The sequence below is a fragment of the Dysidea avara genome, chromosome 13 (assembly GCF_963678975.1).
Source record: "Dysidea avara chromosome 13, odDysAvar1.4, whole genome shotgun sequence".
NCBI classification, from domain to species: Eukaryota; Metazoa; Porifera; class Demospongiae; order Dictyoceratida; family Dysideidae; genus Dysidea; species Dysidea avara.
Genome location: NC_089284.1, coordinates 12,066,856 through 12,094,808, shown reverse-complemented (window position 1 = coordinate 12,094,808; position 27,953 = coordinate 12,066,856). Strand labels below are relative to the sequence as shown.

The 27,953-nt window shown below is 36.9% G+C and overlaps 1 protein-coding gene across 3 annotated transcripts; it reads right to left on the bottom strand.

Annotated features, from left to right (window-relative positions):
- Window positions 1–18: 18 nt before the first annotated feature.
- Window positions 19–22,542, bottom strand: LOC136242473 (uncharacterized). 3 transcript variants are annotated; one of them, XM_066033902.1, is made up of 18 exons: window positions 21,569–22,542; window positions 21,456–21,513; window positions 13,193–14,785; window positions 11,888–12,598; window positions 11,588–11,833; window positions 10,114–10,380; window positions 9,309–9,611; window positions 8,931–9,251; window positions 7,129–7,449; window positions 6,751–7,074; window positions 5,927–6,247; window positions 5,267–5,590; window positions 4,830–5,126; window positions 4,459–4,782; window positions 1,773–2,090; window positions 1,394–1,717; window positions 431–593; window positions 19–378 (listed from the first exon to the last, which is right to left on the bottom strand). In XM_066033902.1, the coding sequence occupies exons 3-18, from the start codon at window positions 13,917–13,919 to the stop codon at window positions 213–215; spliced, it is 5,457 nt and encodes a 1,818-aa protein (XP_065889974.1). In that variant the 5' UTR covers window positions 13,920–14,785; window positions 21,456–21,513; window positions 21,569–22,542; the 3' UTR covers window positions 19–212. The 3 variants fall into 3 exon arrangements, with proteins under 3 accessions (XP_065889974.1, XP_065889975.1, XP_065889976.1); XM_066033903.1 differs by having other exon boundaries at window positions 14,302–14,785; window positions 21,569–21,824; XM_066033904.1 differs by lacking the exon at window positions 13,193–14,785 and having other exon boundaries at window positions 21,569–21,822.
- Between the last annotated feature and the right edge of the window lie 5,411 nt (window positions 22,543–27,953).

Sequence of the window (27,953 nt, the reverse complement as noted above, 5' to 3'; positions counted from 1 at the left end):
CGGAATGACCTATCTAACTTTTACACAGAATTTTTGCAGTTCACGGCAATACTATGTATGAAGTATGTAATATTATATACACATATGCATTATTATTATTATATGATTACACAGCATTGTGATTAGTTATATACAGCGTTGACAACTATCTTAAAAGTCTATATCTACAGCCGATTTTTACATGATTATACTATATCTTGAGGTTGGTCCTGTTAGTTATCATCATCCATTGTCATGTGCACAGTATAATCTGCCTCTTTCCCTGGTGGTGCGGGCTCCTTTGCTACACCATTCTGTGGTCTATGCATTTCACTGTATTGATTTTCTTGGATAGTAGATGTCTGCGCAACCTGCTGTAATTCCACCGAATGGGCATTTCTGTACAAAACCATGAGATAATGAAGCATGGTACACATTTTGCATTCCTTACTTTTCAATATTGTTTCCTGACTTCCATTTTATCACAAAGAAGATTATAATAGCAATGAAAATGATGCACAACACAGCCACAACAACAAACAGAACAATGAAGGTCACAGTTATGCCATTCACATCGTCGTCGTCATCACCAGTTGCTCCTACTCTTGCTGAGGCTAATGTTGAAAAAGAAGCACTAATATATAGTAGCACATTACATAATACAATGACATTAGCAGAGATACAACTACAACCAAATGGCAGCAGAAGACATCATTTAAGATACAAAAAAATAGGATAACTGCACTATTCACAATTTAGATACAGATTTTTTTAAAAGGACACAACCATTGTCCCTGGTTAAAAGGGTTCCATAACTTACCAGAACAGTTTGAATAGTTAAAGATGCAAAAAACTTTAAGGTGGTGAAATGTCACTATGCAACGATGAATACTGACTATTGCCAAATATGAATTGCAGCATGTGCAGTGGAACCTGTTAATCAGGACACTTGAAAAATGAGGACAACTGCATAACCTGGTCACTTGGTAATGGTCTCAAAGTATCCCTTGGCATGTAAATTGACCTGGAAAATCAGGACACCTTGATGATCAGGACACTTTTGGTTGGTCTGAGGTATCCTTTGTGTGTGTGTGTGTGTGTGTGTGTGTGTGTGTGTGTGTGTGTGTGTGTGTGTGTGTGTGTGTGTGTGTGTGTGTGTGTGTGTGTGTGTGTGTGTGTGTGTGTGTGTGTGTGTGTGTGTGACTGTGCGTGCATGGGTATGTGTGTGTGTTTGTGTGTTAAAATTTCCAACTACACTAGAGCTTTAAATTAAAGAGGAAATTTCATTGGCACAGCATTATAGAAAATTATGGTGTGTCTGTGGGTGTGTCTGTAGGACAACTATATATTGTCACCATTACTTCTCTTTACTACGTACAAATGTTCTGAGCTAATGCACAGCTTTAAAACTCACCAGTGATATTAGACATATTGATATAATCTAATCCAGTAGTGTCCAGTATCATCACATTGCACACATATATTCCTTCATCTCCCTCCATCAGACGAGCAAATCGGAGAGTGCTAATGTAATCATTGCCACTAGAAATGGTTGGACTGATGGTCACTCTATTATCATTTGTAATAGTGTCTCCTCCAGGTCCTGTCCAACTGATCGTCACTGCATCCATTTTCACGCCATCAACTGTGTTAGCTGTACAGTGTATCTCTTCAGAGCTACCAACTGTACCACCTTGTAAAGGACCAAATGGTACTATGGTGATCCTTGGGGCAGGAACTAATAAATAAAATTCATGAATGTGTATACAATTTTTTTCCAATAAGAAATTTACCAAAAACATCTAGTGTAATGCTATCACTGGCTGTGACCATTGGAGTGGTATTGATCACTATTTCACACTGATATGTCTTATCATCATCTTCTGTGGTCACTTGTAAAGTGTAAGTAGTAATATAAACTGGTAAGGTGTGTATTGAATCATTTGCAACTACTCCTGTGATCCTTTCTAATTCCACACCATTGCTACTCCATACAATATCCACTCTACTAGTGATACCCATCACAGTAGCCACATTGCACTGCAATGTCAGGGACTGCCCCACTGTATGATTATCAAGAGCAGTCACATTGAACTCATCAGGACCAGGAACTAAAATAACAGACACAGATGAATAAAAGAACAGCTGCATTGCCTGTATACTATAAGTTTATAAATTTTCGTGGCATATAAATTTTCATGAATTTCGTGGTTTGCAGCTGATCCACAAAATTTATCCACATAAAGCTGATCCAATCCATTTAGAAACTCACGTCTCAGCTCAAACAGACCTATTAACCGTTACCACCAATGCACTTTCCTGAATCCATACTAAGTTTAGTTTCTTGTAATTAGTTTGGTAGTTTGTAATTAGTTAGTCTTTGTGTTATTTGAAGAATTTTCATGTATGCTTTCCATACTAATAGCTACATTAATTCCGCTACGTACGATCTGACGATGACACGTGCACCTGTTCACCACGTGATTAGATACTGATGGCCTTGTTCAAGTATGTAAGACTCGTTTCCTCTGATTCCAGCTGGCAAATTTTGTGGTGAGTCAACCCCACAAAATGAGGCATTCTCTACTTCATGAACCCGTTGTTGGTATTCACGTCTCTTTTCCTTATCATGACGTCGGTATGCAGAGTGTAGGGGTTGATTTGAGGGTGCACTAGGGTTAAAAATTCTGACATCAAAGTATGACCTCTCAAATCATCCTCCCCAAAAACCATACGGTTAGCTGTTTTTTATTGAAGGGTCTCACCAGAAAGAGGCTAAAGGTGGGGGGTTCAATTGTTTGGAAAGTAAGTTGGCAGTTAGATCACACATTTCATTATGTCTCAATACACTTGCAAACCTGTCAATTTTACCCACGAAATTTAATACGCTTACGGTATGTGGATTATCAAATACCGTACCGTTTAAGTAGGGATCCCCTCGAAAATTTCGCACGCCACCAAAAATTCTGCCTTTAAAAATCATCCTAGAAACATTTTATGTCGTGAATATCACCTTTACGGAATAGTACTAGTTCATATAATATATAATACAGCATTAAGTATAACAAAACACAGGTGGCCAGGATATAGAATTTTTAAAAATCGCCAAAACTTGAATTTTAGTTTGCCTCACTGCCTGACCACACTGAGTTGCAAGGTTAGAGGCCAAACGAAGCAGCGCACAGCCACCATTTTACACCACAATAACAAACTCGCCAGTAGGATGTACCTTTTGGGGTTCCAATGAGCATAGGCCCTCTGTACCCTGTCTTTTCTTTTATCTTCAATTGGGCTGCTTGTCTTCTTCTTCATCCAATGAATCCATATCGAGGCGTTGATTTTCCATATCAACACTCTCTTTCAGCAGCATATTTAGACGCCATAGAATTATTTCAGAGCTGCATTTCAGAAGTGCTTCAATCCCGGCGCTACTATAGAAGAGATAATACGCTAGCTAGATATTAGGCTACAACTCCTCGATTAGGATCCCGTTCGCGATAGGTTTGCAACCACGCCCATCAAATAAAGATCTATATATAGGTGGACTAATAGCAATAGAGCACGGAGACCACATGCACCTCTTAACAATCTAGCTATTTACTTATCAGTAAACAAGATGACCTCACCCCAGCCCTTATTGGTCTAGCTAGCTGCACACCCCTTGGCTGACTCAAGATATACTCTAATACAACAGTCATGTAAGATGTTCTAATAGAACAGTCACAAGTTACACTGTAATTAGCTGTGCTACAACAAAAAACTAAACAAACTAGTATTTTTAAAATTTGTTAATTTAAAACTGAAGCAGCAATAAATAGTAGTGAAACAAGAGATGAATGATGCATGCTATTACAGCATAGCTCAATGGGAAAGTCCCTACATTAGCTATAACAATTATTTTGTTCAGTGCATTTTCCATCGAACTATGCTGTAACAGCATGCATCATTCATCTCTTGTTTCACTACTTTTTATTGCATAGATTCCTACTTCATTTTTTAAATTAACAAAAATACTAGTTAATATAGTGGGTGCAATAGAATTTGATCCAAATTGTGTTGCTAACTCAGCATGATTAAACTACGTATAGATTGTTACTTATTTGTTCTCTTCAGTTCGTGAATGTGTGGATCAATATGTATTACAGAGATCATAAGGGGTAATTGCCCTCTCGCAAAACAAACTGACCAGATACCACCCACACAATACCTTCACAGTACCTTGGTAGTATCAAGCACCATTTATTGCAATGATCCTTACTAGCTTGTAAAGTTTCTACTTAACTACAAAACTACCAGCCACTGAAACTAAGCTACACGTCATATAACAAACACCGTCATAACAAACACCGTCATAAACAACTAAATAACTTGTATACATTAGGCATGATCAAGGTACGGTATTATAAAAGCAGTTTGCTCAACACTTGTCCTGATGACCCTTATAGCAACATGTCCACTATAATATGAGGAGCAACTTACCAGTGAGATCACCCAACACGACTGAATCTGATGCACTAGTTTCCAGTATCATCACATTACATGTGTACATTCCTTCATCTCCCTCCATCAGGTAGGCAAACTGGAGAGTACTAATGTAATCATTACCACTAGAAGTGGTTGGACTGATGGTCACTCTACTATCATTTGTAATAGTGTCTCCTCTGGGTCCTGTCCAACTGATCAATACCAAATGTGGTTGAACTCCATCAACTGTACCCACTGTACACTGGATATCTTGAGGACTACCTACCATAGCTCCCTCAATAGGGCCAGATGGTGTTACTGTGATTGTAGGAGCAGGAACTGTAACAAAATTATGTGATTTATTAGTCGTTTAATGTATCATGTACCGATGACATCAAGGGTAATATCATTGGTAGATGTGGCTGGTGGACTACTGTTGATCACAGCTTCACACTGGTATGTTCTGCCATCCTTAACCGTACCCAGTAGTACAATTATGAATATACTTGTATACATCGTTGAGTTTGCTCTTGGGACCCTTTTTATTTCTGAACCATCAGTGCTCCACACTATGTCTGCTCCACTAGTGATACCCATCACAGTAGTAACATTACACTCTAGCATAAGTAACTGTCCTACTATCTGATCACTTGAGGCAACCACACTTACAGTTGGCATAGGAACTACATCAAAGCAAGAATTTTATGATTAAGTACTAGTAGATACAAAAGTTTACATAGGAGTTGGTTTTATAGGTCATAAGTAAATTAAGTAGCTACGATAATATGCCTATTTTAGATTATTTAAGTAACAAAATACATACCAATAAGGCTTTGAATTTCTACAGTTTCTGATGCTGTTGCATCCAATATCATCACATTACATGTGTACATTCCTTCATCTCCCTCCATCAGATAGGCAAACTGGAGAGTACTAATGTAATCATTACCACTAGAAGTGGTTGGACTGATGGTCACTCTACTATCATTTGTAATAGTGTCTCCTCCAGATCCGGTCCAACTGATCAATACTGTACTAAACTCCACTCCATCAACTGTACCCGCTGTACACTGGATATCTTGAGGACTACCTACCATAGCTCCTTGTATAGGACTGGATGGTGTTATTGTGATTGTTGGAGTTGGAACTACAAAAGTAAGTTTGAAGAAAAATGATATGATACACGCAGCACAATTCCATTTTGGCAGCATTTTTTCTTTCAAATATACTTTTGCCTCTTTTGTTTCTATTAACATTGTGAAACTATTCACTTGTAGGATGCACAATATCTGTTACACAAACAACATACATAGGTATACTGAGATGACACTTCAAGCCAAGCACAAATATATTAGCAAAGTATGTTTGGACATAAGCTTTAGCATAGGATTTCACTATAGCACCACTGTAGCGTTGGGGGAAAATTTTATTCACATGATCCTACAACATATTGTACACATATTTTCGCACTTGTCTATTATACCTGTGACATCCAAGGTGACATTACTAGCAGTGATAATTGGAGGAGTTGTGTTAATTATCATTTCGCATTGGTATGTTCTATCTTCATCAGATGTACTTAATGGTGAGATGAGGTAAGTGTTTGTGAGACTTGTTGTGGTAGGTGTTCTATCAGTTAAATTAACTCCTTCATCTGTCTGAAGTACTGTACCATCACTGCTCCATACAACATCTATTCTACTGGTGATGCCTCTAACACTGACTGCATTACACTCTAGCATTAGAGACTGACCCACTATCTGAGTAGCTGGAGACATCACACTGATGCTAACTGGAGTGGGAACTAAATAAATACAAATACATAAGAATTGGAATGGAAAACAAAATGTGTATATGCTGTAGTCCTGGCTATATTGGAAAGACAACCAACTAAAGAAGTATATTTTTCTATGCTGGTCAGTTGGGATTCATCTTACCAATATTACGCATAATAGCTGGCTTTTGTGATAAACGATGAGTTACAATAGAACTACTCTAATAAAACAGTCATACTCTACAGAACAGTTGGTTTACCAGCTTAGAAGTACAAGTCTCCTACACATAGACAGCCATGTTAGCATCCCAGCAAAATTTAAAATATTTGATGCTTAAACGTACCCTCCGATTGAAGTTTCATACGTGAGAACATGTCTCATAGCATTTGTAGATTTGCTGGTACCTTTGCAAATGCACTAGACAAGCTGTACAAATTAATATTCCAGCAGCATGTATGTATTTGTACAAACAATATTCAGTTAACTGCAATGTTTTGAAATACATATACTCATGACAGTCAGAGATACTTACTGATGAGATTAACAATTTCAATACTGTTTGATGCACTAGTTTCCAATATCATCACGTTACATGTGTACATTCCTTCATCTCCCTCCATCAGGTAGGCAAACTGGAGAGTACTAATGTAATCATTACCACTAGAAGTGGTTGGACTGATGGTCACTCTACTATCATTTGTAATAGTGTCTCCTCCAGGTCTTGTCCAACTGATCAACACTGTACTAAACTCCACTCCATCAACTGTACCAACTGTACAATGTATGTCTTGAGGACTGCCTACCATATCTCCTGTTATTGGACCAAATGGTACAATAGAAACATCTGGAGTAGGAACTGCATATAAAAATGAATGATAATAGATATATATGTGTATAGCTTCATATTTACCAGTGACGTTTAGTGTGACAGCACCATTGTCCATAACTGGTGGGGTAGTATTGATCACCACTCGACACTGATATTCTCTGTCTTCATCTGTTGTGCTTAACAGACTGATGGTTAATGTAGCTGTATACAATGCTGAATTGTCACTTAAGATAGTTGAGGAAATGTCTGTGACCGTCTCTATGTCTGAGCCTTCACTACTCCACACAATGTCCACTCTACTGACAATACCTCTCACAGCATTTACACTGCAATCTAGTACCAGTGACTGACCAACTATTTGAGAACTGGGAGCAGTCACAATGGTGCTGTGGGGAGCAGGAACTGCAAAAAATTAACACAAATTGATGTATATTAGCACAAAGATTAAAGGCATGTTGTTCTAAATGACTAATTCAGGTGTTTGAGGAGCTGTGCTTTATACTGTATGTAATGTATGGCAGTCTTCTACTGTACCAAATTCTTGCAGAAAATTGGTATGGGTATCTCAAAGATGACTTAAATTGAAAAGTAGACATGGAGAAACTTTGAGCAGCACAGTCACTTTGCAGTGAAATGCTCTAATAGAGCATTCACTGATTAAAATGGTCCATAGAAATGTTAGAAGCATAATGGGAGTACAATAAGTAGAAATTCTTGAAAGAATTTTGAGTACATTTGACACATGCATCTCTGCCCATGACGACACCACAGATCCCAGTTGCGTTTTAAATCAATATAAGAGTACAGCCTCTGTCGGCAGGGCCTTGTACCCTACTATTAACACACTGCTATGCTACACTGCTCAGTATGTACAATTTTCCTTTTAAAAGATTCCTATGATTAGAATATATTTATTTTTTAAGGCTTTACAGCAGGTCTATAGGACACCTGGTCATACAGATATTAAAAATTAACTGCAGTGGAAATTTTACTTACCCTTTTTAATGTCTGTGTATGTTTATTTACTCATACAGTTGGAGAAAGGAGAAAAAAATTTATGACTGGACATGGGCAGCAGTGTTGGGATTATATTATTACTTTTGTGGTACCTTAGTAATATAACGAAATACGCTATAAAAACAGGTAATATAACTCAAGTTACTTTACTTACAAATGTAATGCGTTACCTAAGTAATATAGTTACTGTAACGAGTCTAATATTATGTAATATTATTACTACAAGTAACGAAGTTACTAATCTCGTTAGTTATCCTCTGAGTAACGCCTAGCCACAACGAAGTAACGAAGCCTACTGAATGAAGCTTATTCACCAGCTTCCAAGATTTGCACATTGTCCAACAACGCAATCATGTCACGTGATAAGGTGGTAGTTTAACACGTGACAGCTTAAGGCTGTGGACACAAAGTAATATAATATGTAATATTATTATAGTTACTTTATTTTATGAGTAATATGTAACTGTAACTAAATAGTTCAGTTGCAAGTAATATGTAATATTTAACTAGTTACTTTTACAAAGTAACTTGCCCAACGCTGATGGGCAGCCTCGATCTAGGTGGTCAGGATGTATATGTTAATTACAGTTTTCATCCTGTGACTAACAATGAAAACATTTCTCTACTAGAGTCAAAAGTGAGTCATATTGTGTATTTGGTGAGCTATGTAAGTCAACATGGAAGAATTCCAAATACATCATTTTCATTCCTGTTGTGCACTCCCAAAATTCTGTGTAGGATTCAACTCCAGTGGATTACATGGTATGCATGCAATAATTGCTGACTATTTGTAATGTCAGCAGTAGGCAATCAAAATACAGATAACCAGAATAATTTCTTGCATAAGTCCTAACTACAAATATTACCTGTAAGATCCATTATCATAACAGAATCTGATGCACTAGTTTCCAATATCATCACATTACATGTGTACATTCCTTCATCTCCCTCCATCAGGTAGGCAAACTGGAGAGTACTAATGTAATCATTACCACTAGAAGTGGTTGGACTGATGGTCACTCTACTATCATTTGTAATAGTGTCTCCTCCAGGTCTTGTCCAACTGATCATAACTGAATCCAACTCCACTCCACTCACAGTACCCACTGTACAGTGTACCTCTTGGTGACTACCTACCATATCTCCTTCGATGCTAAATGGTACAACATCAACTGAAAGAGGAGGAACTGCAGAAATACGTACAAATTGACAAAGGTTTGTGAAGTATATTAGCTATTACCTACCAGTAACATCCAAAGAAATATCACCAACAATTTCAGTTCCATCAACGACTGCAACACACTGGTACATCCTACCATCATCATCTGTACTCAACAATGTGATGTTGTATGAACTTTCAAATGTATTGGAGTATCCAGTTGTAGAGCTAACACTAACAGATTCAATTCTACTAAGCTCCAGACCATCTCTAATCCTCCAAACAATGTCCACTTCAGTGACGTTACTCAGTGTAGTCACACTACATCCTAGTAATAGAGACTGGCCAACTGTCTGATCATTTGGAACAGTCACATTAGGAACAGGGTCTGTAGTGTGAAAAAATTGAAGAATATAGCAAGCAACATGAACAATGATATATACAGATCATATGGTAAGGCAATGTGAATTAAAAGAATGACAAAACAGAATATCAAATGTTAGTTAGACTACTGTATTAACTGCTAGGCTGAAATACAAGCATGGGTTCAAACAAATGTCAGGTACTGCTTCCCAAGGTATATGTAGAATACATGCCTGGATTCATTTAAACACTGGGGTACTTGTAACAAATGCTGGCATTTGTGTGCAATGTAATGTAATAATCTATACTACAGAGTAAATTCCCCTCCTGTTTCTTTGCTGCAAGTAAAGATTTCAAATTGCAAGGAAACTGCATAAGCCCTTTCGGCACCACTTCAGCTGGCATGTACTACAAATTAAACACCTGGGCCTGAATAGACACTGTGCTTGTTTAAACGTTGGGTTAATAATCATTCACACTACATGGATATTAATACATCCTGCATTGGGTACACATAAGCTACTTACCATAAACAATCACAAACACAGTATCACCAGAACTTCCTGCATCATTGCTAACAGTACAAGTGTAAGTTCCTGTGTCACCAGTAGCCAAATTGATGATATTTAAGGTATTGGTATCAATTACGGTGCCTGGTGGAAAAGTACCAAGACCATCATCCCTCATCCAACTGTACTGCAAATCACTACCCCCTCCTACTAAGCACTCTAATGTCATTGTGTCTCCTGGGTTATAGATTAGTGCACCATCAATTGACACATCAAATGGAGCAACTAGAAAAAGAAATTATGTTACACACAAACACACTATGCACAAACACTACTCATAAACAGAAGTGATGAATTCACATATGTGACCCAGTGTGGGAAAACCGGTCTTATTGCCCACCAAGTGTAGATAGAGTCCACTAAGGATGGACTTGGATTTTGTGATAGTTGCATGGGGTGAAATGTGTGGGTAAGTGTGCCCACCCATCTCTGAAGGCCTGACTATGCCACTGGGTTGATCAATTTCCACAGCTTACCAAATTAAAAAATTTACAAAGCAGTGCTACATATTGGCTAATATTCTTGTATGCTGTATTTAGTCTCCTCATGTTGGTCTATAAACGATCTACAGGTGAAATGTGAAACTATATAGCAAGTTGTGAAATAACAATTCCTGTGAATGAAAGTACTGTGTGCCACAAATTTTAATAACATTAACTGACTATATACAAACAACCTAGCTTGTGTACATAGGTGTAAATCACAGTTGTGTGTTCACAAGAACAACACACTTACATACACCTCAAATACATCACACAAAAACACTGTAAAAACTAACATCACATGTGCAAAACAAATAGAAATAATGAACCCATATTTCGGTTAGATATGGCTAATCAATTGCCGGGACTTGCTTAAAGTACAAATTAGAATAGACAGTGTTACTTATTGCTAATCGTTACCTGACTCAGTTCATACAATCTATATAGATTGAGTGTACATAAATCACAGTTTGATAACATTGCTATATCCCACTACACAGTGCATGTTTAGTATACCTACATTGGTTAGATTCATATCTCAAGGGTAATGGCACAGTTTCTGTAAGTTAATCTTCTGCTTACTATAAACTTATACCTAGTTGTGGAACTATAGAACTGTGGGAGTTTATGTAAGAGGTACAGAAAGGTGTGGAATAATTGCATACCCAAGCTGAGTGGCCCATGATCTTAATCAATGATTTGTGAGTATGTATACATTTTTGGCTAATGAGGCATAGAAGGTATGAGGCATAGAAGGTATGAGGCATAGAAGGTTAAAGGGGTGTACAATTCAAAGGAAACTAAATGATTGTTAATGGCAAATCTGCATGGACATGTAAGCAGAATGGACAGTAATAATGTCAAGTACAGTAATTGTAGATATACACCCATGCCCACATGTGAAGTATGGTTCACTACAAAACAAGGTATACGTACATATTAATACAAACCTATAGTTGTAAAGGTTCTTGTAGACACACTGGTTATAAAATCATTTCCTTCGGTATCAAAGCCTTCTAACTGATGTTCAAATTCTATACTTGGAATAGTAATAATACCAGATAACAAACTACCACAGTGGAACAATGGATAGGAAAATACTCTACCATCTACTAAAACAAGATTAAGGTATACATTTTGATCTGCAGAAATATTAGCAATCATTGAAGAAGTAACCAGGGCGGTCACTGATGTCCCTACAAAGACACAACAACATGTCAAACAAGTTGAGTATAATACAGCAGATGTACCTGCTGGTGGTTGTAAAATTCTTGATCCATTGCTATGATACTCCACAAAAAAGTCCAAATTGAGAGTAGCTGAAATGGAGTGGTCAAATGATTCTGCAGAGCAAGCCATATACTCTCCAGTTTCAGGACTATTGTTACTATATGTTGACACAGTTCCAGAAGGTGAGAGAGTTGTTACTGCTCCTGAGGGACTTGTAACTGTTATAGTAGTGCCAGCAACACTAGATGTAAATAAAATAATGATCGATTCAGTAAAAAGAGATGCAGAGAAAGGTATACAGTTTGTTTGTCGTTTCCTTCTCTTTCCAACATTGACATTTCCACGGGCTGCATCAATGAAACTTGCAAAGGATTCAAAATCATTAATACTATCAACTACAAAGCCTCGTGTTGCATTGACTACTGCAAGGAATGATGCAAAAGGATTAGAGGCACCACAACCTGAACGAGTGCGAAAAAGGTGTACTGTGTTACGTAGCCTTGTGGCCTCAGCTATCACCTCATTTTGTCTATCTGCATCTTTAGCAGAAGCATCCGTTAAGACAATTACATTTGAGTCAGGGTTAGCTAGTGAAAGAGCATTGAGTATACCAACCATGCCAAGTTCTGGGCAATCTCCTCCTCCATGTGCAGTAATAGCTTCAACAGCTTGTTCCAATGCATTGAGTTCACCAATATTCCTAGAATCATATCTCATTGGTGTACCAACGTCTGTGATAAGATTAAAGAACATATAATGTCAGCAATCAAACAGTACAGCAATTCTAAGAACAGTATTAGGAATACAACTGATGAAAACTTTTATTTATGTTATCCCAAATGCCAAAACTTCAGTATTGGTACATTGTATTTTTACATCTATGAAAGAGATCTGGCTGTTTTGTGAATTTGTGTGCGCACTTGTGAAAATATGCACATGATGGAGCATAAAAAATTCATCCACATTTCAACTGTCTTTGATAAAGGGATAACATGTAACATCTAGATTCTAATGAATAGCTTGCAGTATTCTAACAATGTATGAGGAAGATTCTTTGTGTAAAAGATAACAAAGACAGCTACAGGGGGATTCTGAGGTTACTCAAACTGGTTAAGCAACTCTATAATGCTACCTAGGTCCTTGCATCATAAAAGGTCTGTACTGGAAAAACCAGTCACCTGAAGCTGCCCATGAACAACTTATACAGTGCTATCTCATTTTTACCTAACAAAGCAAAAAGAGGATTCTTTGCTATAAAAATACTCCTGTGAGATTCTATAGCACTATGACTCAGCCATGATATATAAGCATAATACAGTACCTACCTGGGTCATTGAAAGTTGTTAGAATATATGCATAAGGTGTACTACGTTCTGTTTGAATGAAAGAACGAATAATTCTTTGAACTGAGGCAATCTCAGCTGACATGCTGCCAGTGTCATCTACAACAAAAGCTAATGTTGGAGGAGCAGCTGCAAAAATGCTCCCTACAAATATAGGAGCTGCTGCCATATCACCATCAAGTGAATCAAAGAAAGCATTGAGGCGATCCATGGGAGTCATGGGAGTCATGGGAGTCATAGGATTCATAGGACCCTGTCGCTTTCTTCTGGTCATATTTCCCTCTAAAAGATCTTGCAAACAAAGCAGTGTTCCAAGCAATTGCCGTGCTTGACTAATGTTCCCAGCTGCTGTAGCATTGTTAAACATTGCAATTAGGTCAGTAGTGTCATTAGCTTGAGGTCTAGATTCTTCAGGTGCAGAACATGCATCAAAAGTAGCTGCAGATATTTCATTAATAGCTTGCTGAAATTCAACAAATCCATTTGTTGTGACAGTAATACCATAGGATGCAGAAACATCTACATATAGCCCCATCAGATCTTGAGTTCCATTGGTGTTATTTGAGAACACAGCTGAAACAGATTGTGTGACTCTATCGGTGGTTGCCACTCTCTCTTCTAAGATGCCATCAGAAGGACAACTACGATAGCCTGCCATAGTAACATTGGCTAAAGCCAAAGCCACTATGCAACATTTGAAAAAACTCATGTCATCAATTTCTACTCCACAGCCTACCAACACTAGTAGTAGAGAAACTGAAACTAACAGATACTGATACTGCTCAACAACTGCAACTGCTTTATATGAAGTACTGACTTGAAACCATTTAAGAAAGGAATGTATAACACAACCACAAGTATGCAGGAGATGAGAACATTCTTGGTCACTTGTATATGTCCTGAGACACAGTAGTCTGAAACTGTGAATGAAATATTTGGTGGTACCTGTACAATTTATGTTGCATAGCCTTCACGCCTACCTTTGAGGATGGGCCATACTAAAACTATATTTTATTGTCATTTCAGTAAATGTTTGGTAATGACAAAAGAAAAATACAGTAAAACTAACAGGACATGCAAACAACTGTCACCTTTAGTGATTACTCCATTGCAATGCATCCTTATGACAGTGTTACACAAAATATTGGTGTTCTGGAGATGATTAAAAATGCACACAGTGCTGCTCTTACTATGACTTGACTTTATTCTTGGAAGGTTCAATTTTCTTGGAAGACCAAACAAGGTCAGATTATTGAGGCATTGAATTAGAGAGGTTTCACTGCACTAACAAAATTAAACTGGCACAGAAGTACATACTAGTGAAAAGAATGTTAATACATAAATATACATGCGAATCACAGTTACATCAGTTAATGAATTCATAGCTGATAACACACATTAATAGTTTAAACTGCATTCAGCTGCAATCTACAAAGGACCCTAGTAAAAAGACTGGTAGACTTACTAATGTTTAAATTTACACAAAATGAAATCACAGTTATATCAGTTTATGAATTCATAGCTTACAGCACACTTCAGGGGTTCAGTTGTTTAAACTGCATTCAATTTTGTCATCTACAAATATTGAGGAAACAAATTCAAACAATTTTAGACTTTAGGCTACTGCAAGAACATGCACAAGAACACATAGGTAGATAGTGAGCTAAGCAACAACAGATGACATACCGCTCAACCTGTGGGTGCTTACTTAGTCTCATTATATTACAATCACATTGGTATGTAATTATCAGGTATTACACATGAATATTTGTGTGGCCAGCCACACTGGCCTGTACACTGAATCCATAAAACAAAATGGTTCACACAGAGGATGTATTGCATCTAGATTTATATTCATGTTAATCTTCAATTCATATCTTTTCTATAAAAAAATTGTAGCGAAGATCAGGATCAAAGATCAAACAATGGACCTTATCCGCAATGACATCAGACACGTAAAAATGGCCATGATAGTTGTGGGACTTGTATGGGAGGAACTTTTTGAATGATGATATCTCAGCCAAGACAGAAGATATTGAACTCTAACCTGCAGGTATATGGTTATAAAGTAACTGAATGAATAACAATCTAGCTTTAGTTTGAAAACCACCCGAAAATCGCTTCTACATATGTCTTCTAGCCATACCTGAGGGTTAGGGCTCGATAATTTTCTTCCCAGTCGTCCATATAAATTTTACGAAATTCCCACAACTATCGCTGCCATTTTATAGCTGAGACATCATTGCGGATAAGGTGCATAGTACGTATGTGCTAATTTAGTATTCAGTTATTAAATTTCACTCATATATATACCAACACAATTGTGTTACTAAACAGAACAAATTTACAAGTGAAGAATTTGTATCTATTATGAGATCACATTTTACTGTCATGTTTAAAATCTATTTCATTCAAGACATTAATCAATAGAACCATATACTGATTGACTGATTGCAGGAAAGATAATGTAACAAAATGTCCATATTATTATTCACAATCTGTGAATGCACACATTGATATATATTATTAGATAGAAACCTACAACACACTGTTTACTGTGTATGTATTGAGTTGTAATTATTAACACATTGTTTTATGGTAATCTTGTAATAGGTAAACACAGTTGTTTTTGTAATGTACTTACTAACACTTTTGTAAACAATGTGTATCTATATGTATTCAATGTTGTAGAGTTGTGTTGTAATTGCCATTGTTATATTGAAGACTGTTAAATTATATTCTGTGATGCTACACAATCTGATATATCACTTATTTTACAGCTTGTGTCCACTGTTGGCCAATCCTTACTTATTCCACTGATATTCTTATGAACAGTATCCCGAAGATATATCAGTATATTGTAGTCAAAATTTTGGAATAACCTTGTAGTATGCAATTTGACTGAATTATAGGTACTTCACACTGCCATATTTCTAATTCCATAGCTGTTGAGGTTGTGGGAGGCATATACATAGGTAACTAGTACACTCTCTAAGTGTACTACTTATTGTGGATGGATAGTTCTGGAATAACAGATTCTTACAGTACACAAGAGATCCATATTGGAATGACCATGATTCATGAAAGGAATGAAGTAGAAGAAATGAGGAACATATAGATAATGTTATCAGGTAGGAGAGGAACTGAGGAAGGCAGACACACTTGTATGATTGCCATATTATTCAGCAAAGACACAGTTTGTATTTTCTAGCTACCTGTGGAATCTACACTATGGCAATTACAACTCTATAGAGATCAATGGTGCATAACCGATCTGATGTTACTAAAAATAGTAGCTAAACAACAATATACTTTCCATTCCATTGTAATAACACTGATAACAAGAAAAAAATAATGTGTACTGAATGTCATGTACATCACATTCATGGTTTTTGGTCATGTTGCACTTAATAACAAGCAACTGCCAGTATACTGCAACATGTATAATTAATTCACAGTCAAATGTTATGGAAACATGCCGACATCAGCATAATCTATCATATGTAATAATGTCTGCTTATCTAATAGCACTATAATGAAACTACAACAAGACTTGCTATAAGCTAAGAGCCTGTATACTCAATAGAACCATGAGTTGAACTGTATTTACTTAGTACCACTGACACTACAATACATCTTCACACTAATAATAGTGATTCTGACCACGAGAGGTACATACATTTGTCCAGCAGATTCCACATTTAGTGGCACAATGATATTATCTGCAAAGAATGAGATGGCCACAATACTGTAGTTCTACAATGCTTGAATCACTACCCTAATCTCAGAGTCAAAGTGACACTGGTCAGATTTATGTGTGATTGTGGTGAGAAACGAGTCCCGCCAAAACCATATACCCTACAGCCAGAGTGATCTATAGTTACTGTCAGTGTCAGTTTGACAAGTAGCTGGCTGAATTATTTGGTATCACCATTAACTAAGAAAAATTTACACGATTATGTTGCTTTGCCCAAACAAACATTTCACTACAGCATCTTACAGCGCACAGTTGGTAACTTTTGTTGCAAAGTAACACTTTAGAAACTTGTGGTATAATATGTGTGGTCTTCATGTCATCACTAACTGACCATAATCAAGGAATCACATTGTGTACTGATTTGTGCTTCCAGCTATAGGTAGGTATAGTATGGAGACAGTAAAGTACACCAGATTACTATGAAACACTGCTCATTTTATTCTTCCCACCTTAGTAATTAATGTTTGTAAGGCTACCTACATTTGGACACATCTGATTGAGATGGTTTGGCAGTGAGGTCATGTCACAGATTGTGGGTGAGTGAAAGGGATAAAATGTTATTATGATAAGGAAGGAAGTGTGATAACATAAGAAATAATTTAGCAGATAGATAATGTGACAAGTACACAGAAAAATTTGGAACTTTCAACTAGAGTAGGAACCATAGCACATCGATAAAAAGTACTAAAACAAGCTGGAGTAGTGCGCGATATTAAATCACAGTAAAACAATAAGAAGTGTTATATCCTTACCGTGCATATTGTTTTACTGTGATTTAATATCGTGTCTACTCCAACTTGTTTCAGTACTTCTTATTGATGTACTATGGTCCTTACTCAATTTTTTCTGTGTATTTGTTTGTCAACTTTTTTTGTAAAATAAAATTATTTTGACTGGTGAACCCACACATACCACATCAAAAAAGAAAAGGCACCGTGCACCCCAGCTATCAATTATTGTCTGAAAAGTGAAGTATCCATTATGCTTCATTGTCAGCTATGTTCAACTCGTTACACAGCATTATGAATCCAGAACTGTTCGAAAAGCAGCTTTGCAATCAATGTAGCCACTATGACAAATACAAATGATTTCCGTTATGAAGGGAAGCCATCATGTGCTACCGCCAAATTGACACCTTTCGCTGTCAGCAAAGATGCAAGGATAACACTGGTTAGTCCGTGAATAATACATCGTACGTTTCTGACTATGGCAAAAGGCACGTGTCTGGCTGAAGCGAGATGTCAAACAGTGAAAAAATCAAACCAGTAGCCTTAGCCGTTATTGAGTTACGTTGTCTGAAGGAATCACTCAGTCAATCAGTCAGTTGCTCAGTCAGTCAGTCACTAGAAAATTCCATTTAATAATTTATAAAAAATTCCATAGCAACGCGTTGAAAGCATTTCGGGTCAATCTGAAGGTTTGTTTGGGATTAGTTTTACCTAACCAATACTGCCTTATTGTCATCAGGGATGAGTGAGGCTGGTTTTTGGGTGATTTTTTCATGGGCCACGTCCAAACCATTGTGGTCCATACAATACTATCGTACTGTATCTATTCAGTCTGTAAATTTGTTGTGTATTTGTGTAAGCATGTATGCTGCCTGTGCTGCCAATACACTATATTGTTGGTAAACAACAGCACCCCTCTTCCTGACTATGTGGAGGAGGGTCAAGAGATTCTATCAACTTGTTCCTAGAGGTCTGCCTACCCTCCTGGAGGTTCAGTCACCTGGCCTAAATAAACAGGCTGGTAAATGGCCTTAGCATTCCCTGGGTAACCAGGACTGTTGGATGCCAATGTATTGAATGACAATGCCTACATAACAGGAAATAGTGAAATCTTGGACTCTTAGAGACTGTTGTGCTTGTAGAACATGTGAAATTATCTAGTGTTCCACTTTTCGATATATGTAACTGGATCTGCGAAAAGGGGTCTTAAAGCCTTTCCAAATTTCCATGTTTGATGAATCATAACTCGTCATGTGTTTAACCTATTGTCTTAAAATTACATCCAGGAATAGTGCTATGTTAGAAGTGTAAGGTGACCAAATTTCAGGCTGGTACCATACACACACGTCAAGTTATGGATTGTCAAGTACATGCAATTGGAAAGGCTATAAGACCCCTTTTCACAGATCCAGTCAGTACACTTCATCACTCTTTGGGTTCTTTCTTGTGTGAAACCTTAGCCAGATCAATATTTCAGGAAAAACATTGCATTTTTAAGAATCCACATATTTCAATGAAGTAGATTATTGGTTTGGCTAGTCTGCAATGACAAAGAATGGCTTCTGATAGTATTCATTTCCGCAACATTGTATTTCCTGTTGTATATGACTATCATTGGTTTTAGATTTCATATAGCTACTTGTCTAGATTTTCCCGCATAGTGCTATAGGCTGTAAGTTGGCTAATGGAACTAGGGTAGTGGCTGATGACTACCTCCAACACTAGCAAGACAAACACATAACTACACTGCATATAAATGCCAGCTTTGAGAGTTCTGTTCTTTAGATTACAGCATTTCTATTTGAATTACATGTAAGGTCTCAAACCTTCGTATAATGTATATATTTGTTGCTTGCCACTTGATATAGTGAGAATGTATCTTGTGAGTTACACTATTGGTGTTGTTATAAAGCACATTAGCTGGGAGACATTTCAATTGGATGTAGCACCACAGTAAACATGCAATAAGTTTAATCAGTTGTAGTTCTTTCCAATTTCTTAAAGACTGGAAGGCAACTCTGCTTGAATAGGGCAAAGCCTTTCTATCAGAGATGTTGTAAACTTATGTATACGGTTCCCTTCATTAGAGGGGCTTTTTAGAGGTTCTGATTTTGTATACACAGTGTGGGTGGAGATATCATTTCAACATCATAGCATTCCATGAAGCATTCTGCTGGTAAATGATAATGAAGTTGTTGCTGGCACTGTCAAAGCACACCTTCTCCTATCCATTTCTCAGGCTGTTGATTCAGTTTCTTTACAAAGCTGGGTTAGTAACACTACGCACAGAAATGATAGTACTCACCTGATTTGTGGGCCTTCAAGTTTATCAGTCTTTTCCATTATAAAACAGTTATGACCTGAAATTGAAACTGGACTGACATGGACTTGTGTCCATGTATTGCAACCATATCAAAGTTTCTTGATATGATACATCATGACAAACCATACCTTTTGTCACAGCTTGGTTGTTTTTGTGCAGTAAACCTGCTACATGCAACAGCCTATAGCACTAGTAGCAAGGAATGATAATAGCCCAAGTTTATTTAACCATTTTTTAGTGAACCTATTCAATCTCCAGCTTACTTTGTACCTGTGTATACAACCCAGGTAATGATTTGCAATTAAAAATATTATGCCTGGACAAGCTTTGCAGCACAAGCCTCACACTCTAATGGCAATGTATAAACACATGGGCTTGGTTATGTAATATGGCTGGTGTGCCAGTCATGAGGCTTCCATATAAGTACAAAGCCATTGTCTTTCTATGCAATCAATTTATTGCCCTATGTATACGCTATCTGCTATGCCATTACTGAAGCTCAAAACAATCAAGCTATTGTCATGGTACTGAGATATGCACAAAGTCAAGAGATTCCCCCCTGAGTTTTTCCTAGACTGAGGTCTACCCACTGTTCAGTCACCTGGCCTAAATAAACAGGCTGGTAAATGGCCTTACCATTCCCTGGTTTCGTGGGTAACCAGTTCTGTTGGACACTCATGTATTGAATGTCACTACCTACATACAAGTGTAACAGGAAATCATATCAAAGACAAATGAATGTAATCAGAAGCCATCCTTTTTTGTTTCAGTTCCATACAATGACAGGAATCTTGGATTCTTAGAAAACAATTTCAAATTGTTGTGCTTGTAGAGCATGTATAATTGTCTAGTGTTCCACTTTTGGATTAATTTCATTACCACATACAATAGCAGCAGTACATGCTTTAATGTGCAAGGTTGCATACTTTCAATTTCAACCTTACACTTAATAACTTAGTGACAAGTCTTTTTAACATAGCTATAGATCAGAAATGGTGCATATGTTGAACCTATACACAAGAGCCCAAACTGAACGATCGGCCACATGTGCTCATGCCTACATTATAGGCAGGGAACAAAGCATGTAACTGACTTTTCATATTTGGCTAAAGTACATGCGGACATTGCTTTTACACAGTATACTCAACTAAGTGCACGCTTCTGGTTCTTGCATTGTGCATTTTTGCAACAACGTAAGTATACCTTGAGTATTCCATACTGTGCCTGTCATAAACAGTTGGCAGACAGATATATACCCAATCAGCATGCCTATACCACTTCACCTATCAGTGTGTTATACACTAATGAGTGTCCCTGTGATTAAGACAGTGAAAGCTATGTTCTTTTTAGTGGACACAATTACGTTTAAAAATGTGCTACTAATGACTGGCCTAGTGTGAGAGAAAAATGAATGAAAAATACCTATTATTTACGTACCTCAAGTGAAGCTTGATCTGAGACTCCTTGTTACTCAGCCACTTTGCAATTGTCTAATCTACGGCGTGCAATGAAATTTAAACATCAATATGTACTAAGTGCTTTCAACTCACCATAAGAAACTTAAAACATGAGAAAAGAGCAATAAGTTTTTAGGTAGGAATGAGCAAGTTAAACTACCATGTACGGTTGCCTGTTGTCCAAGAACAGTGACTAATACTGTAGCAATTAAGTGTAGGCACCATGTCCAATTGTATCCTTAACAACATCACATATTTATTTGTCCCTCTAGGTATAACATGTAAAGATATCATGCTGATAAAACCATGAGCATAGAAAAGCCAAGAGTCCATATACACTTAAGCATTATAAAGTGGCTTGTGGCACTCTTTGGCTCCTGGTAAGGTTTAGTTTCGTGCTCCTGTTAAAAATATAATTTCTAAGCATTAAGCACTATGCATTTTCTGTTCAGTGTCAATAGCTTATAATTACTACTGACTACAATAACAGGTTACCAAAACCATTAAAGTAACATCATACTAGAGACCAAACAGAGGTTCAAACATTTCCTGTGGTGAAAGTTAAAAAGCCCCCCAAATCTATGTAGGCATAACGTACTTTAGCAGTGAGATCATGTTGTGGTTGCGCTATGTCATTAGACTAATTAACATTGCTTCACAGGTCATCACAGATGAGGAGGAGTAGCATGATTCCTAGAAAGAAGTTTTACAGTTCAATATTTGACAAGGAGGAAAGTGGGCTAATGATAGATCAGTAAGTCAGTAAGTGGGAGCAAGTAAGCGAATTGTTTTTTAATTTTATTTTAATTTTTTTAAGGCTTTACAACACAAGTGCTCAAGGTCTGTAGGACACCTGGTCCTACAGCCTGTTATTTTTGATAGCTGAATGTTCTCTAGATTTCAGAGTCCAAATATTTTATGAAAGCTAATTGTGTTAAAATCTGATACATATGGAGTGTGATTTCATCACTTTGACTTCCTTGTACAGTTTAATATTCTAAGAATCTCAGTAATGCCTATGGCATTGGTACCCACAAAAACAATTAAAATTGTATTATAACGAGAAATTTATTTGAAACCGAATGAATATAGATAAATTGGTTGAATCTAGTCGTGGGTAGAAACTAACAGTAACAAATGTTTAATAGCACTTTTAAGAGCAGCTCCTCTCCTAATAGTATGTACTGTGTTTCATTTATATAATCTAGTAAACTAGTTCATAGTTGTGTTAGCATAAATGAATACCATTACAAAAAAAGGTATTGGGTGGTAGTATGGAAAGGGACTTTAGAGTAGTGGAGGCCATTCTAAGTTGGTGAAGTTAAAATTGGAGTTGGAAGAGTCACCACAAAGAACTGATAGTACACTGCAATCTCTACGTATTCCGAATGTATAAAATCATAAACCACATCATCTAAATGCTCTTACATGTTTGCTAGTGATGACTTACATAATCAGTGTTATAGGTATTACTACTATACAGAGCATACTCTATTTTCAGACATTATTAGAGAACTATCAATCTGTTCATAAAGGTGTATCAATTATACTTCACATAACAACTGAATTTGTGCTACTACGCCAATAATATGACACACACAACTACTCATGTCATTGTTTTAATATAGAATAGCACCATTATAAGTTAACATGTCTCACCAAAAGCATTGCATGAAGTATCAAAGAAACTACCTATGAACAAGCTAGACAACAAACATGGGGGATGACAATGAATACACAAATGCTTTATCTGATTGACTACACAAACAGGAAATACTGTGCATATCTGGAAATTAATGTAACCAGAAGCCATAAGTTTCAGTGTGCAACACTGTTACCATGCCAATAATCCATCGGATTCTTAGAAATGAAGTGTTCTCCTGAAATTAATCTGGCTATGGTTTCACACAAGAAAGAACCCAAACTGTAGACTGCTTTGTCATTATGAATGCCACGTCTCGGCTTTCACTTCAGATTTTATACTTGTTGTCTAGACTTGGGTTGAATGTTGTGCTGGTATGTTGGCTAATGGAATTAGGTTAGTGGTGCATGGCAGAGTATCTCTAAACAATAGCAAGACAAACATAATGCTTTAATAGTTTACTTACATTGAATTATATGTAGGGAGTCAAACCTGCGTAAATATTTGCACTTGAGATAGTAAAAGTGTGTCTTGTGAGTTACATTATTGTTTTTGTAAAGTAATTAGACATTAGCTGGGAGAAAATTCAATTGGATGAGGCACCACAGTAAAACATGCAACAAAATTTAGTTCTGTCCAATTTAAAATATACTGGAAAGCACTCTGAACTTTTCTATCTATCTTTTAATGGTTCTGATTTATAAATGTGCAAGGTCTCCAATGACTCCCCATGCAGTTAATAGGGAAGTTTAAGGTGGTCCCAACCGAGGTGTCCATTGCCATGCAGTTCAGCTAGTGTATTATCTATTTATGGTAAAATGATGCACTCAAAGGCTGATAAACTTGGCTAAAATGTAAAAGTCTACAGTGCGGGTGGTGATGCCATGCAAGATCTTCTTTTAACATTGTAGCATTCCAAGATTATTGAAGAGTTCTGCTGGTAAATAATAGTCCACTATCAAAGCTCACCTTCTCCTTGGCACTTCTCAGGCTGTTGGTTCGGTTTGTTTATGAAGCTGGGCTAGCGGTACCACATGCAGAAACAATGGTGCCATAGTTAGACATACCTGTTTTGCTCTTCAAGGCCAGTATCCTTGTGCATATGCCCGTGGTGTGGTCTACAACCCCCTGAGAATGGCACCATCACAATTGCTTTATTTACTACCTCTACCCACAGTAGCTGGCTTGGCTTGCTCCCACCACTGTACTGTTGATCTACAGCCCCTTTCACAGGCCTTCTCAAGCATTCTTCACTACTATCATGTGTATACCAGCATACATTCACTAACCTACTGTAACTGGTTGCAGTGCAAGTTCTTACCGTATTTCAAGTCTTTATGGCTGGTATACTAAATCAAACTGGCTATACATGGACCGACATGGAAATTCTTGGTATGATGTGTCATGACACAAGTTAGTTGACTAACCACAATATGCTAAATCTACTACACCAAAGCAAAATCTGCCACAAGCATCAACCTATACATCACACTAGTAGCAAGGATTATAATAGCTAAAGTGTATTTATCATTAAATATTAGACCTTTAAAGTTCATAATCAAGCTCTGCCAGCTTGTATGTGAAGATTATGAGCTCAAAACAATCAAGAAACAGATCTATTGTCATAGTATTGAGAGATGCATATTAAATATTACATTTACAACTCATGTAAGACTTAGTTACTAAAGTGTGATGTACCATCACGTAATGTATGTGCATTTATCCTCAAACTGAGGCTGCACATTATTTAATAAACAAATAAATACATATAAAAAACTTTGACGTATGTACTGTACACTTAATTTCTTATGAATTAAAAATTACGGAAAATAACACTGTCTTTCAAACAATGCATCATAACTTCCGCATACTTCAGTTTACGGAGATGGGGTTGCTTTTATGATGGGATTGCTTTTATCAGAATCCTTGATACATTGCGCATCGGGTAATATCCAAGATTTTGTATAGTGACCAATGGAAAAGAGCCTTGTATGGTGAATTTGCACATCCAGGTATGAAATTGTACTGTGAAAAACCTTGTTTTTCTGCATGTTTTGTGATGTATCTTTGTAGAATGGCCAGTTAAGCTATTACTCCCCCAATAGTTTGGGTTATCAGTACAATTCAGCTCATCAAATAAGACCAAGTTTAGCGAATTTGGGTAAGGGCAACCCAGTGCACTTTTGAGGTGTGCATATTGAGGTAACGAATTTCTGCTATAGAAAATTGTATGGAGTGCTCATTGGTGTGGAGTCAACTGTTAATAACTGCCACTGTTACAACAAAAGTTCGGATGCCATTGCATAGAGAAATTCAAGGGCTTTGTTTTTATACATGGTTTGTCAGGCAAATTATGAATTGTACTTTGTCTTATTTGTATGTAATGCAAATACATGTATTTTCTGTTGGGCAAGAAACAATGGCTGTTGACAAGATTTTTAAACTGATCAGTGGGACCAAGCTAAAGGGGTGTAACTAATCACTGGACTGGACTACTGGACTGACATATTTTTGGTTTTTACGTTGGTTTTATTGAGTCTTGCTAGCTAAGGGCCTTCAGAAAACTTGCAATCTGCTACTAAAATGATCAGTGTGAGGAGTGGAATAAGCTAAAACTGACTTCTTACTACTTGTTATGCTCTACAACATTTATACACTTCTTAGTATTGTGTTTTGGAGATTGCAATATATAGCAATAGCTAACCAAAAATCATTTTACTATATTTGTGCTACCAATGAATCCTTGAACTAAATACTGAGCTCAGACCCCTGGACACAACCTTTCCTTCCTAGGACAATCTATTGTAGTTAAATTCATTCCTACATGCAATATACAAACTCATTGCACAACTGTAGAGTTTTTCTGTTATCACAATTAGTTCTTACATGTGCTGGTTGGCAGTGTTGGGCAAGTTACTTTGTAAAAGTAACTAGTTACATATTACATATTACTTGCAACAGAACTATTTAGTTACAGTTACATATTACCCATAAAATAAAGTAACTGTAATAATATTACATATTATATTACTTTGTGTCCACAGCCTTAAGCTGTCACGTGTGAAACTACCACCTTATCACGTGACATGATTGCATTGTTGGACAATGTGCAAATCTTGGTTATAAGTAAGAAGCTAGTGAATAAGCTTCATTCAATAGGCCTCGTTACTTCGTTGTTGTTAGGCGTTACTCAGAGGATTGCTAACGAGATTAGTAACTTCGTTACTTTTAGTAATAATATTACGTCATATCAGACTCATTACAGTAATTATATTACTTAGGTAACGCGTTACGTTTGTAAGTAAAGTATCTTGCGTTATATTACCTGTTTTCATAGCGTATTTTGTTATATTACTTTGTTACCACAAAAGTAATAATATTACGTAACGCGTTACTCCCAACACTGCTGGTTGGTGTACTATAACATGTGACTAAATTTATTAGCATTGTACAAGCTTGCTACTATCTCTAAGACTTTATTGTTGATTAACTGTAACTAGCACATTCCCTGCAGCATACTGATAAGGAGTATAGTATATGTACTGTAGAAGAACATAATATAGAGGTAGAAGTAAGTTTTTGCTTATTCCACTCCTCACACCGATCATTTTAGTAGCAGACTGCAAGTTTTCTGAAGGCCTTTGGCTAGCAGGACTCAAACCTCAGAATGTGTAAAAACCAAAAATATTTCAGTCCACCCACTACAAAAAAAAAAGTTTTTAAGCTGTCTTAATGCGTACTTCATAAGAATTAAGGTTAAAATAGGGCTTTGAAAAATGTGACAACTTCCAATATCCTTTTTTGATACAAAAGATTGAACATTGCAGACCCTTTGAAGGTGGTAGATAGCAATATAGCATAAAAGCATGTTGGCAGCATTTATGATACAGCTCGTAGCTATCAGTATCCAGTGTTGGGAGTAACGCGCTACTTGTGTAACGCGTTACGTAATATTATTACTTTTGTGGTAACAAAGTAATATAACGAAATACGCTATAAAAACAGGTAATATAACGCAAGCTACTTTACTTACAAATGTAACGCGTTACCTAAGTAATATAGTTACTGTAACGAGTCTAATATTACATAATATTATTACTACAAGTAACGAAGTTACTAATCTCGTTAGTTATCCTCTGAGTAATTCCTAGCCACAGCGAAGTAACGAGGCCTACTGAATGAAGCTTATTCACCAGCTTCTTACTTATAACCAAAATTTGCATATTGTCCAACAGCGCAATCATGTCAAGTGATAAGGTGGTAGTTTCACACGTGACAGCTTAAGGCTGTGGACACAAAGTAATGTAATATGTAATATTATTACAGTTACTTTATTTTATGGGTAATATGTAACTGTAACTAAATAGTTCAGTTGCAAGTAATATGTAATATGTAACTAGTTACTTTTACAAAGTAACTTGCCCAACACTGTCAGTATCACACTAGGCTATATATGAACTCACAACTAATCGAGCGCAACTAATCGAGCGCAACTAATTCAGCCGTTATCAGTGGTCATCCCGGAACTGTGACCAAGTCTTGACTAATGATAGCCTTGAAAGACATCATAGCAAAACGAACAGTCCGTGCTCACCGTCTGAGTATGCTGAGTCTGCAGTGCCTGGCTGATTTAATACGCTGGGACCACAGCACTCCTGCGCTGCATATTCGAGCGCATAGTACTACATGTAGTTACTAAGTACCGCCGTACAGGCTTTTTCCTCCAGTGTTCGCCCTCCAGTACCTAACTGGTAAAAATAAAACACGTAGAGTATGATGGCTAACCATAACCCTGATGGGGTAATTATCACAAATTATTATTATTTTTTTTTTGCA

Bases quoted from the DNA above. Each gene is read 5' to 3' on its own strand.
- LOC136242473 (XM_066033902.1), bottom strand. From the start codon at position 13,919: ATGAGTTTTTTCAAATGTTGCATAGTGGCTTTGGCTTTAGCCAATGTT. The intron at 5,591-5,926 runs GTATAATAGACA...TTACTTTTGTAG, and splicing joins TGTCACCTTGGATGTCACAG to TTCCAACTCCAACAATCACA. The intron at 5,127-5,266 runs GTATGTATTTTG...GCTTTGATGTAG, and splicing joins AGAAATTCAAAGCCTTATTG to TTCCTATGCCAACTGTAAGT.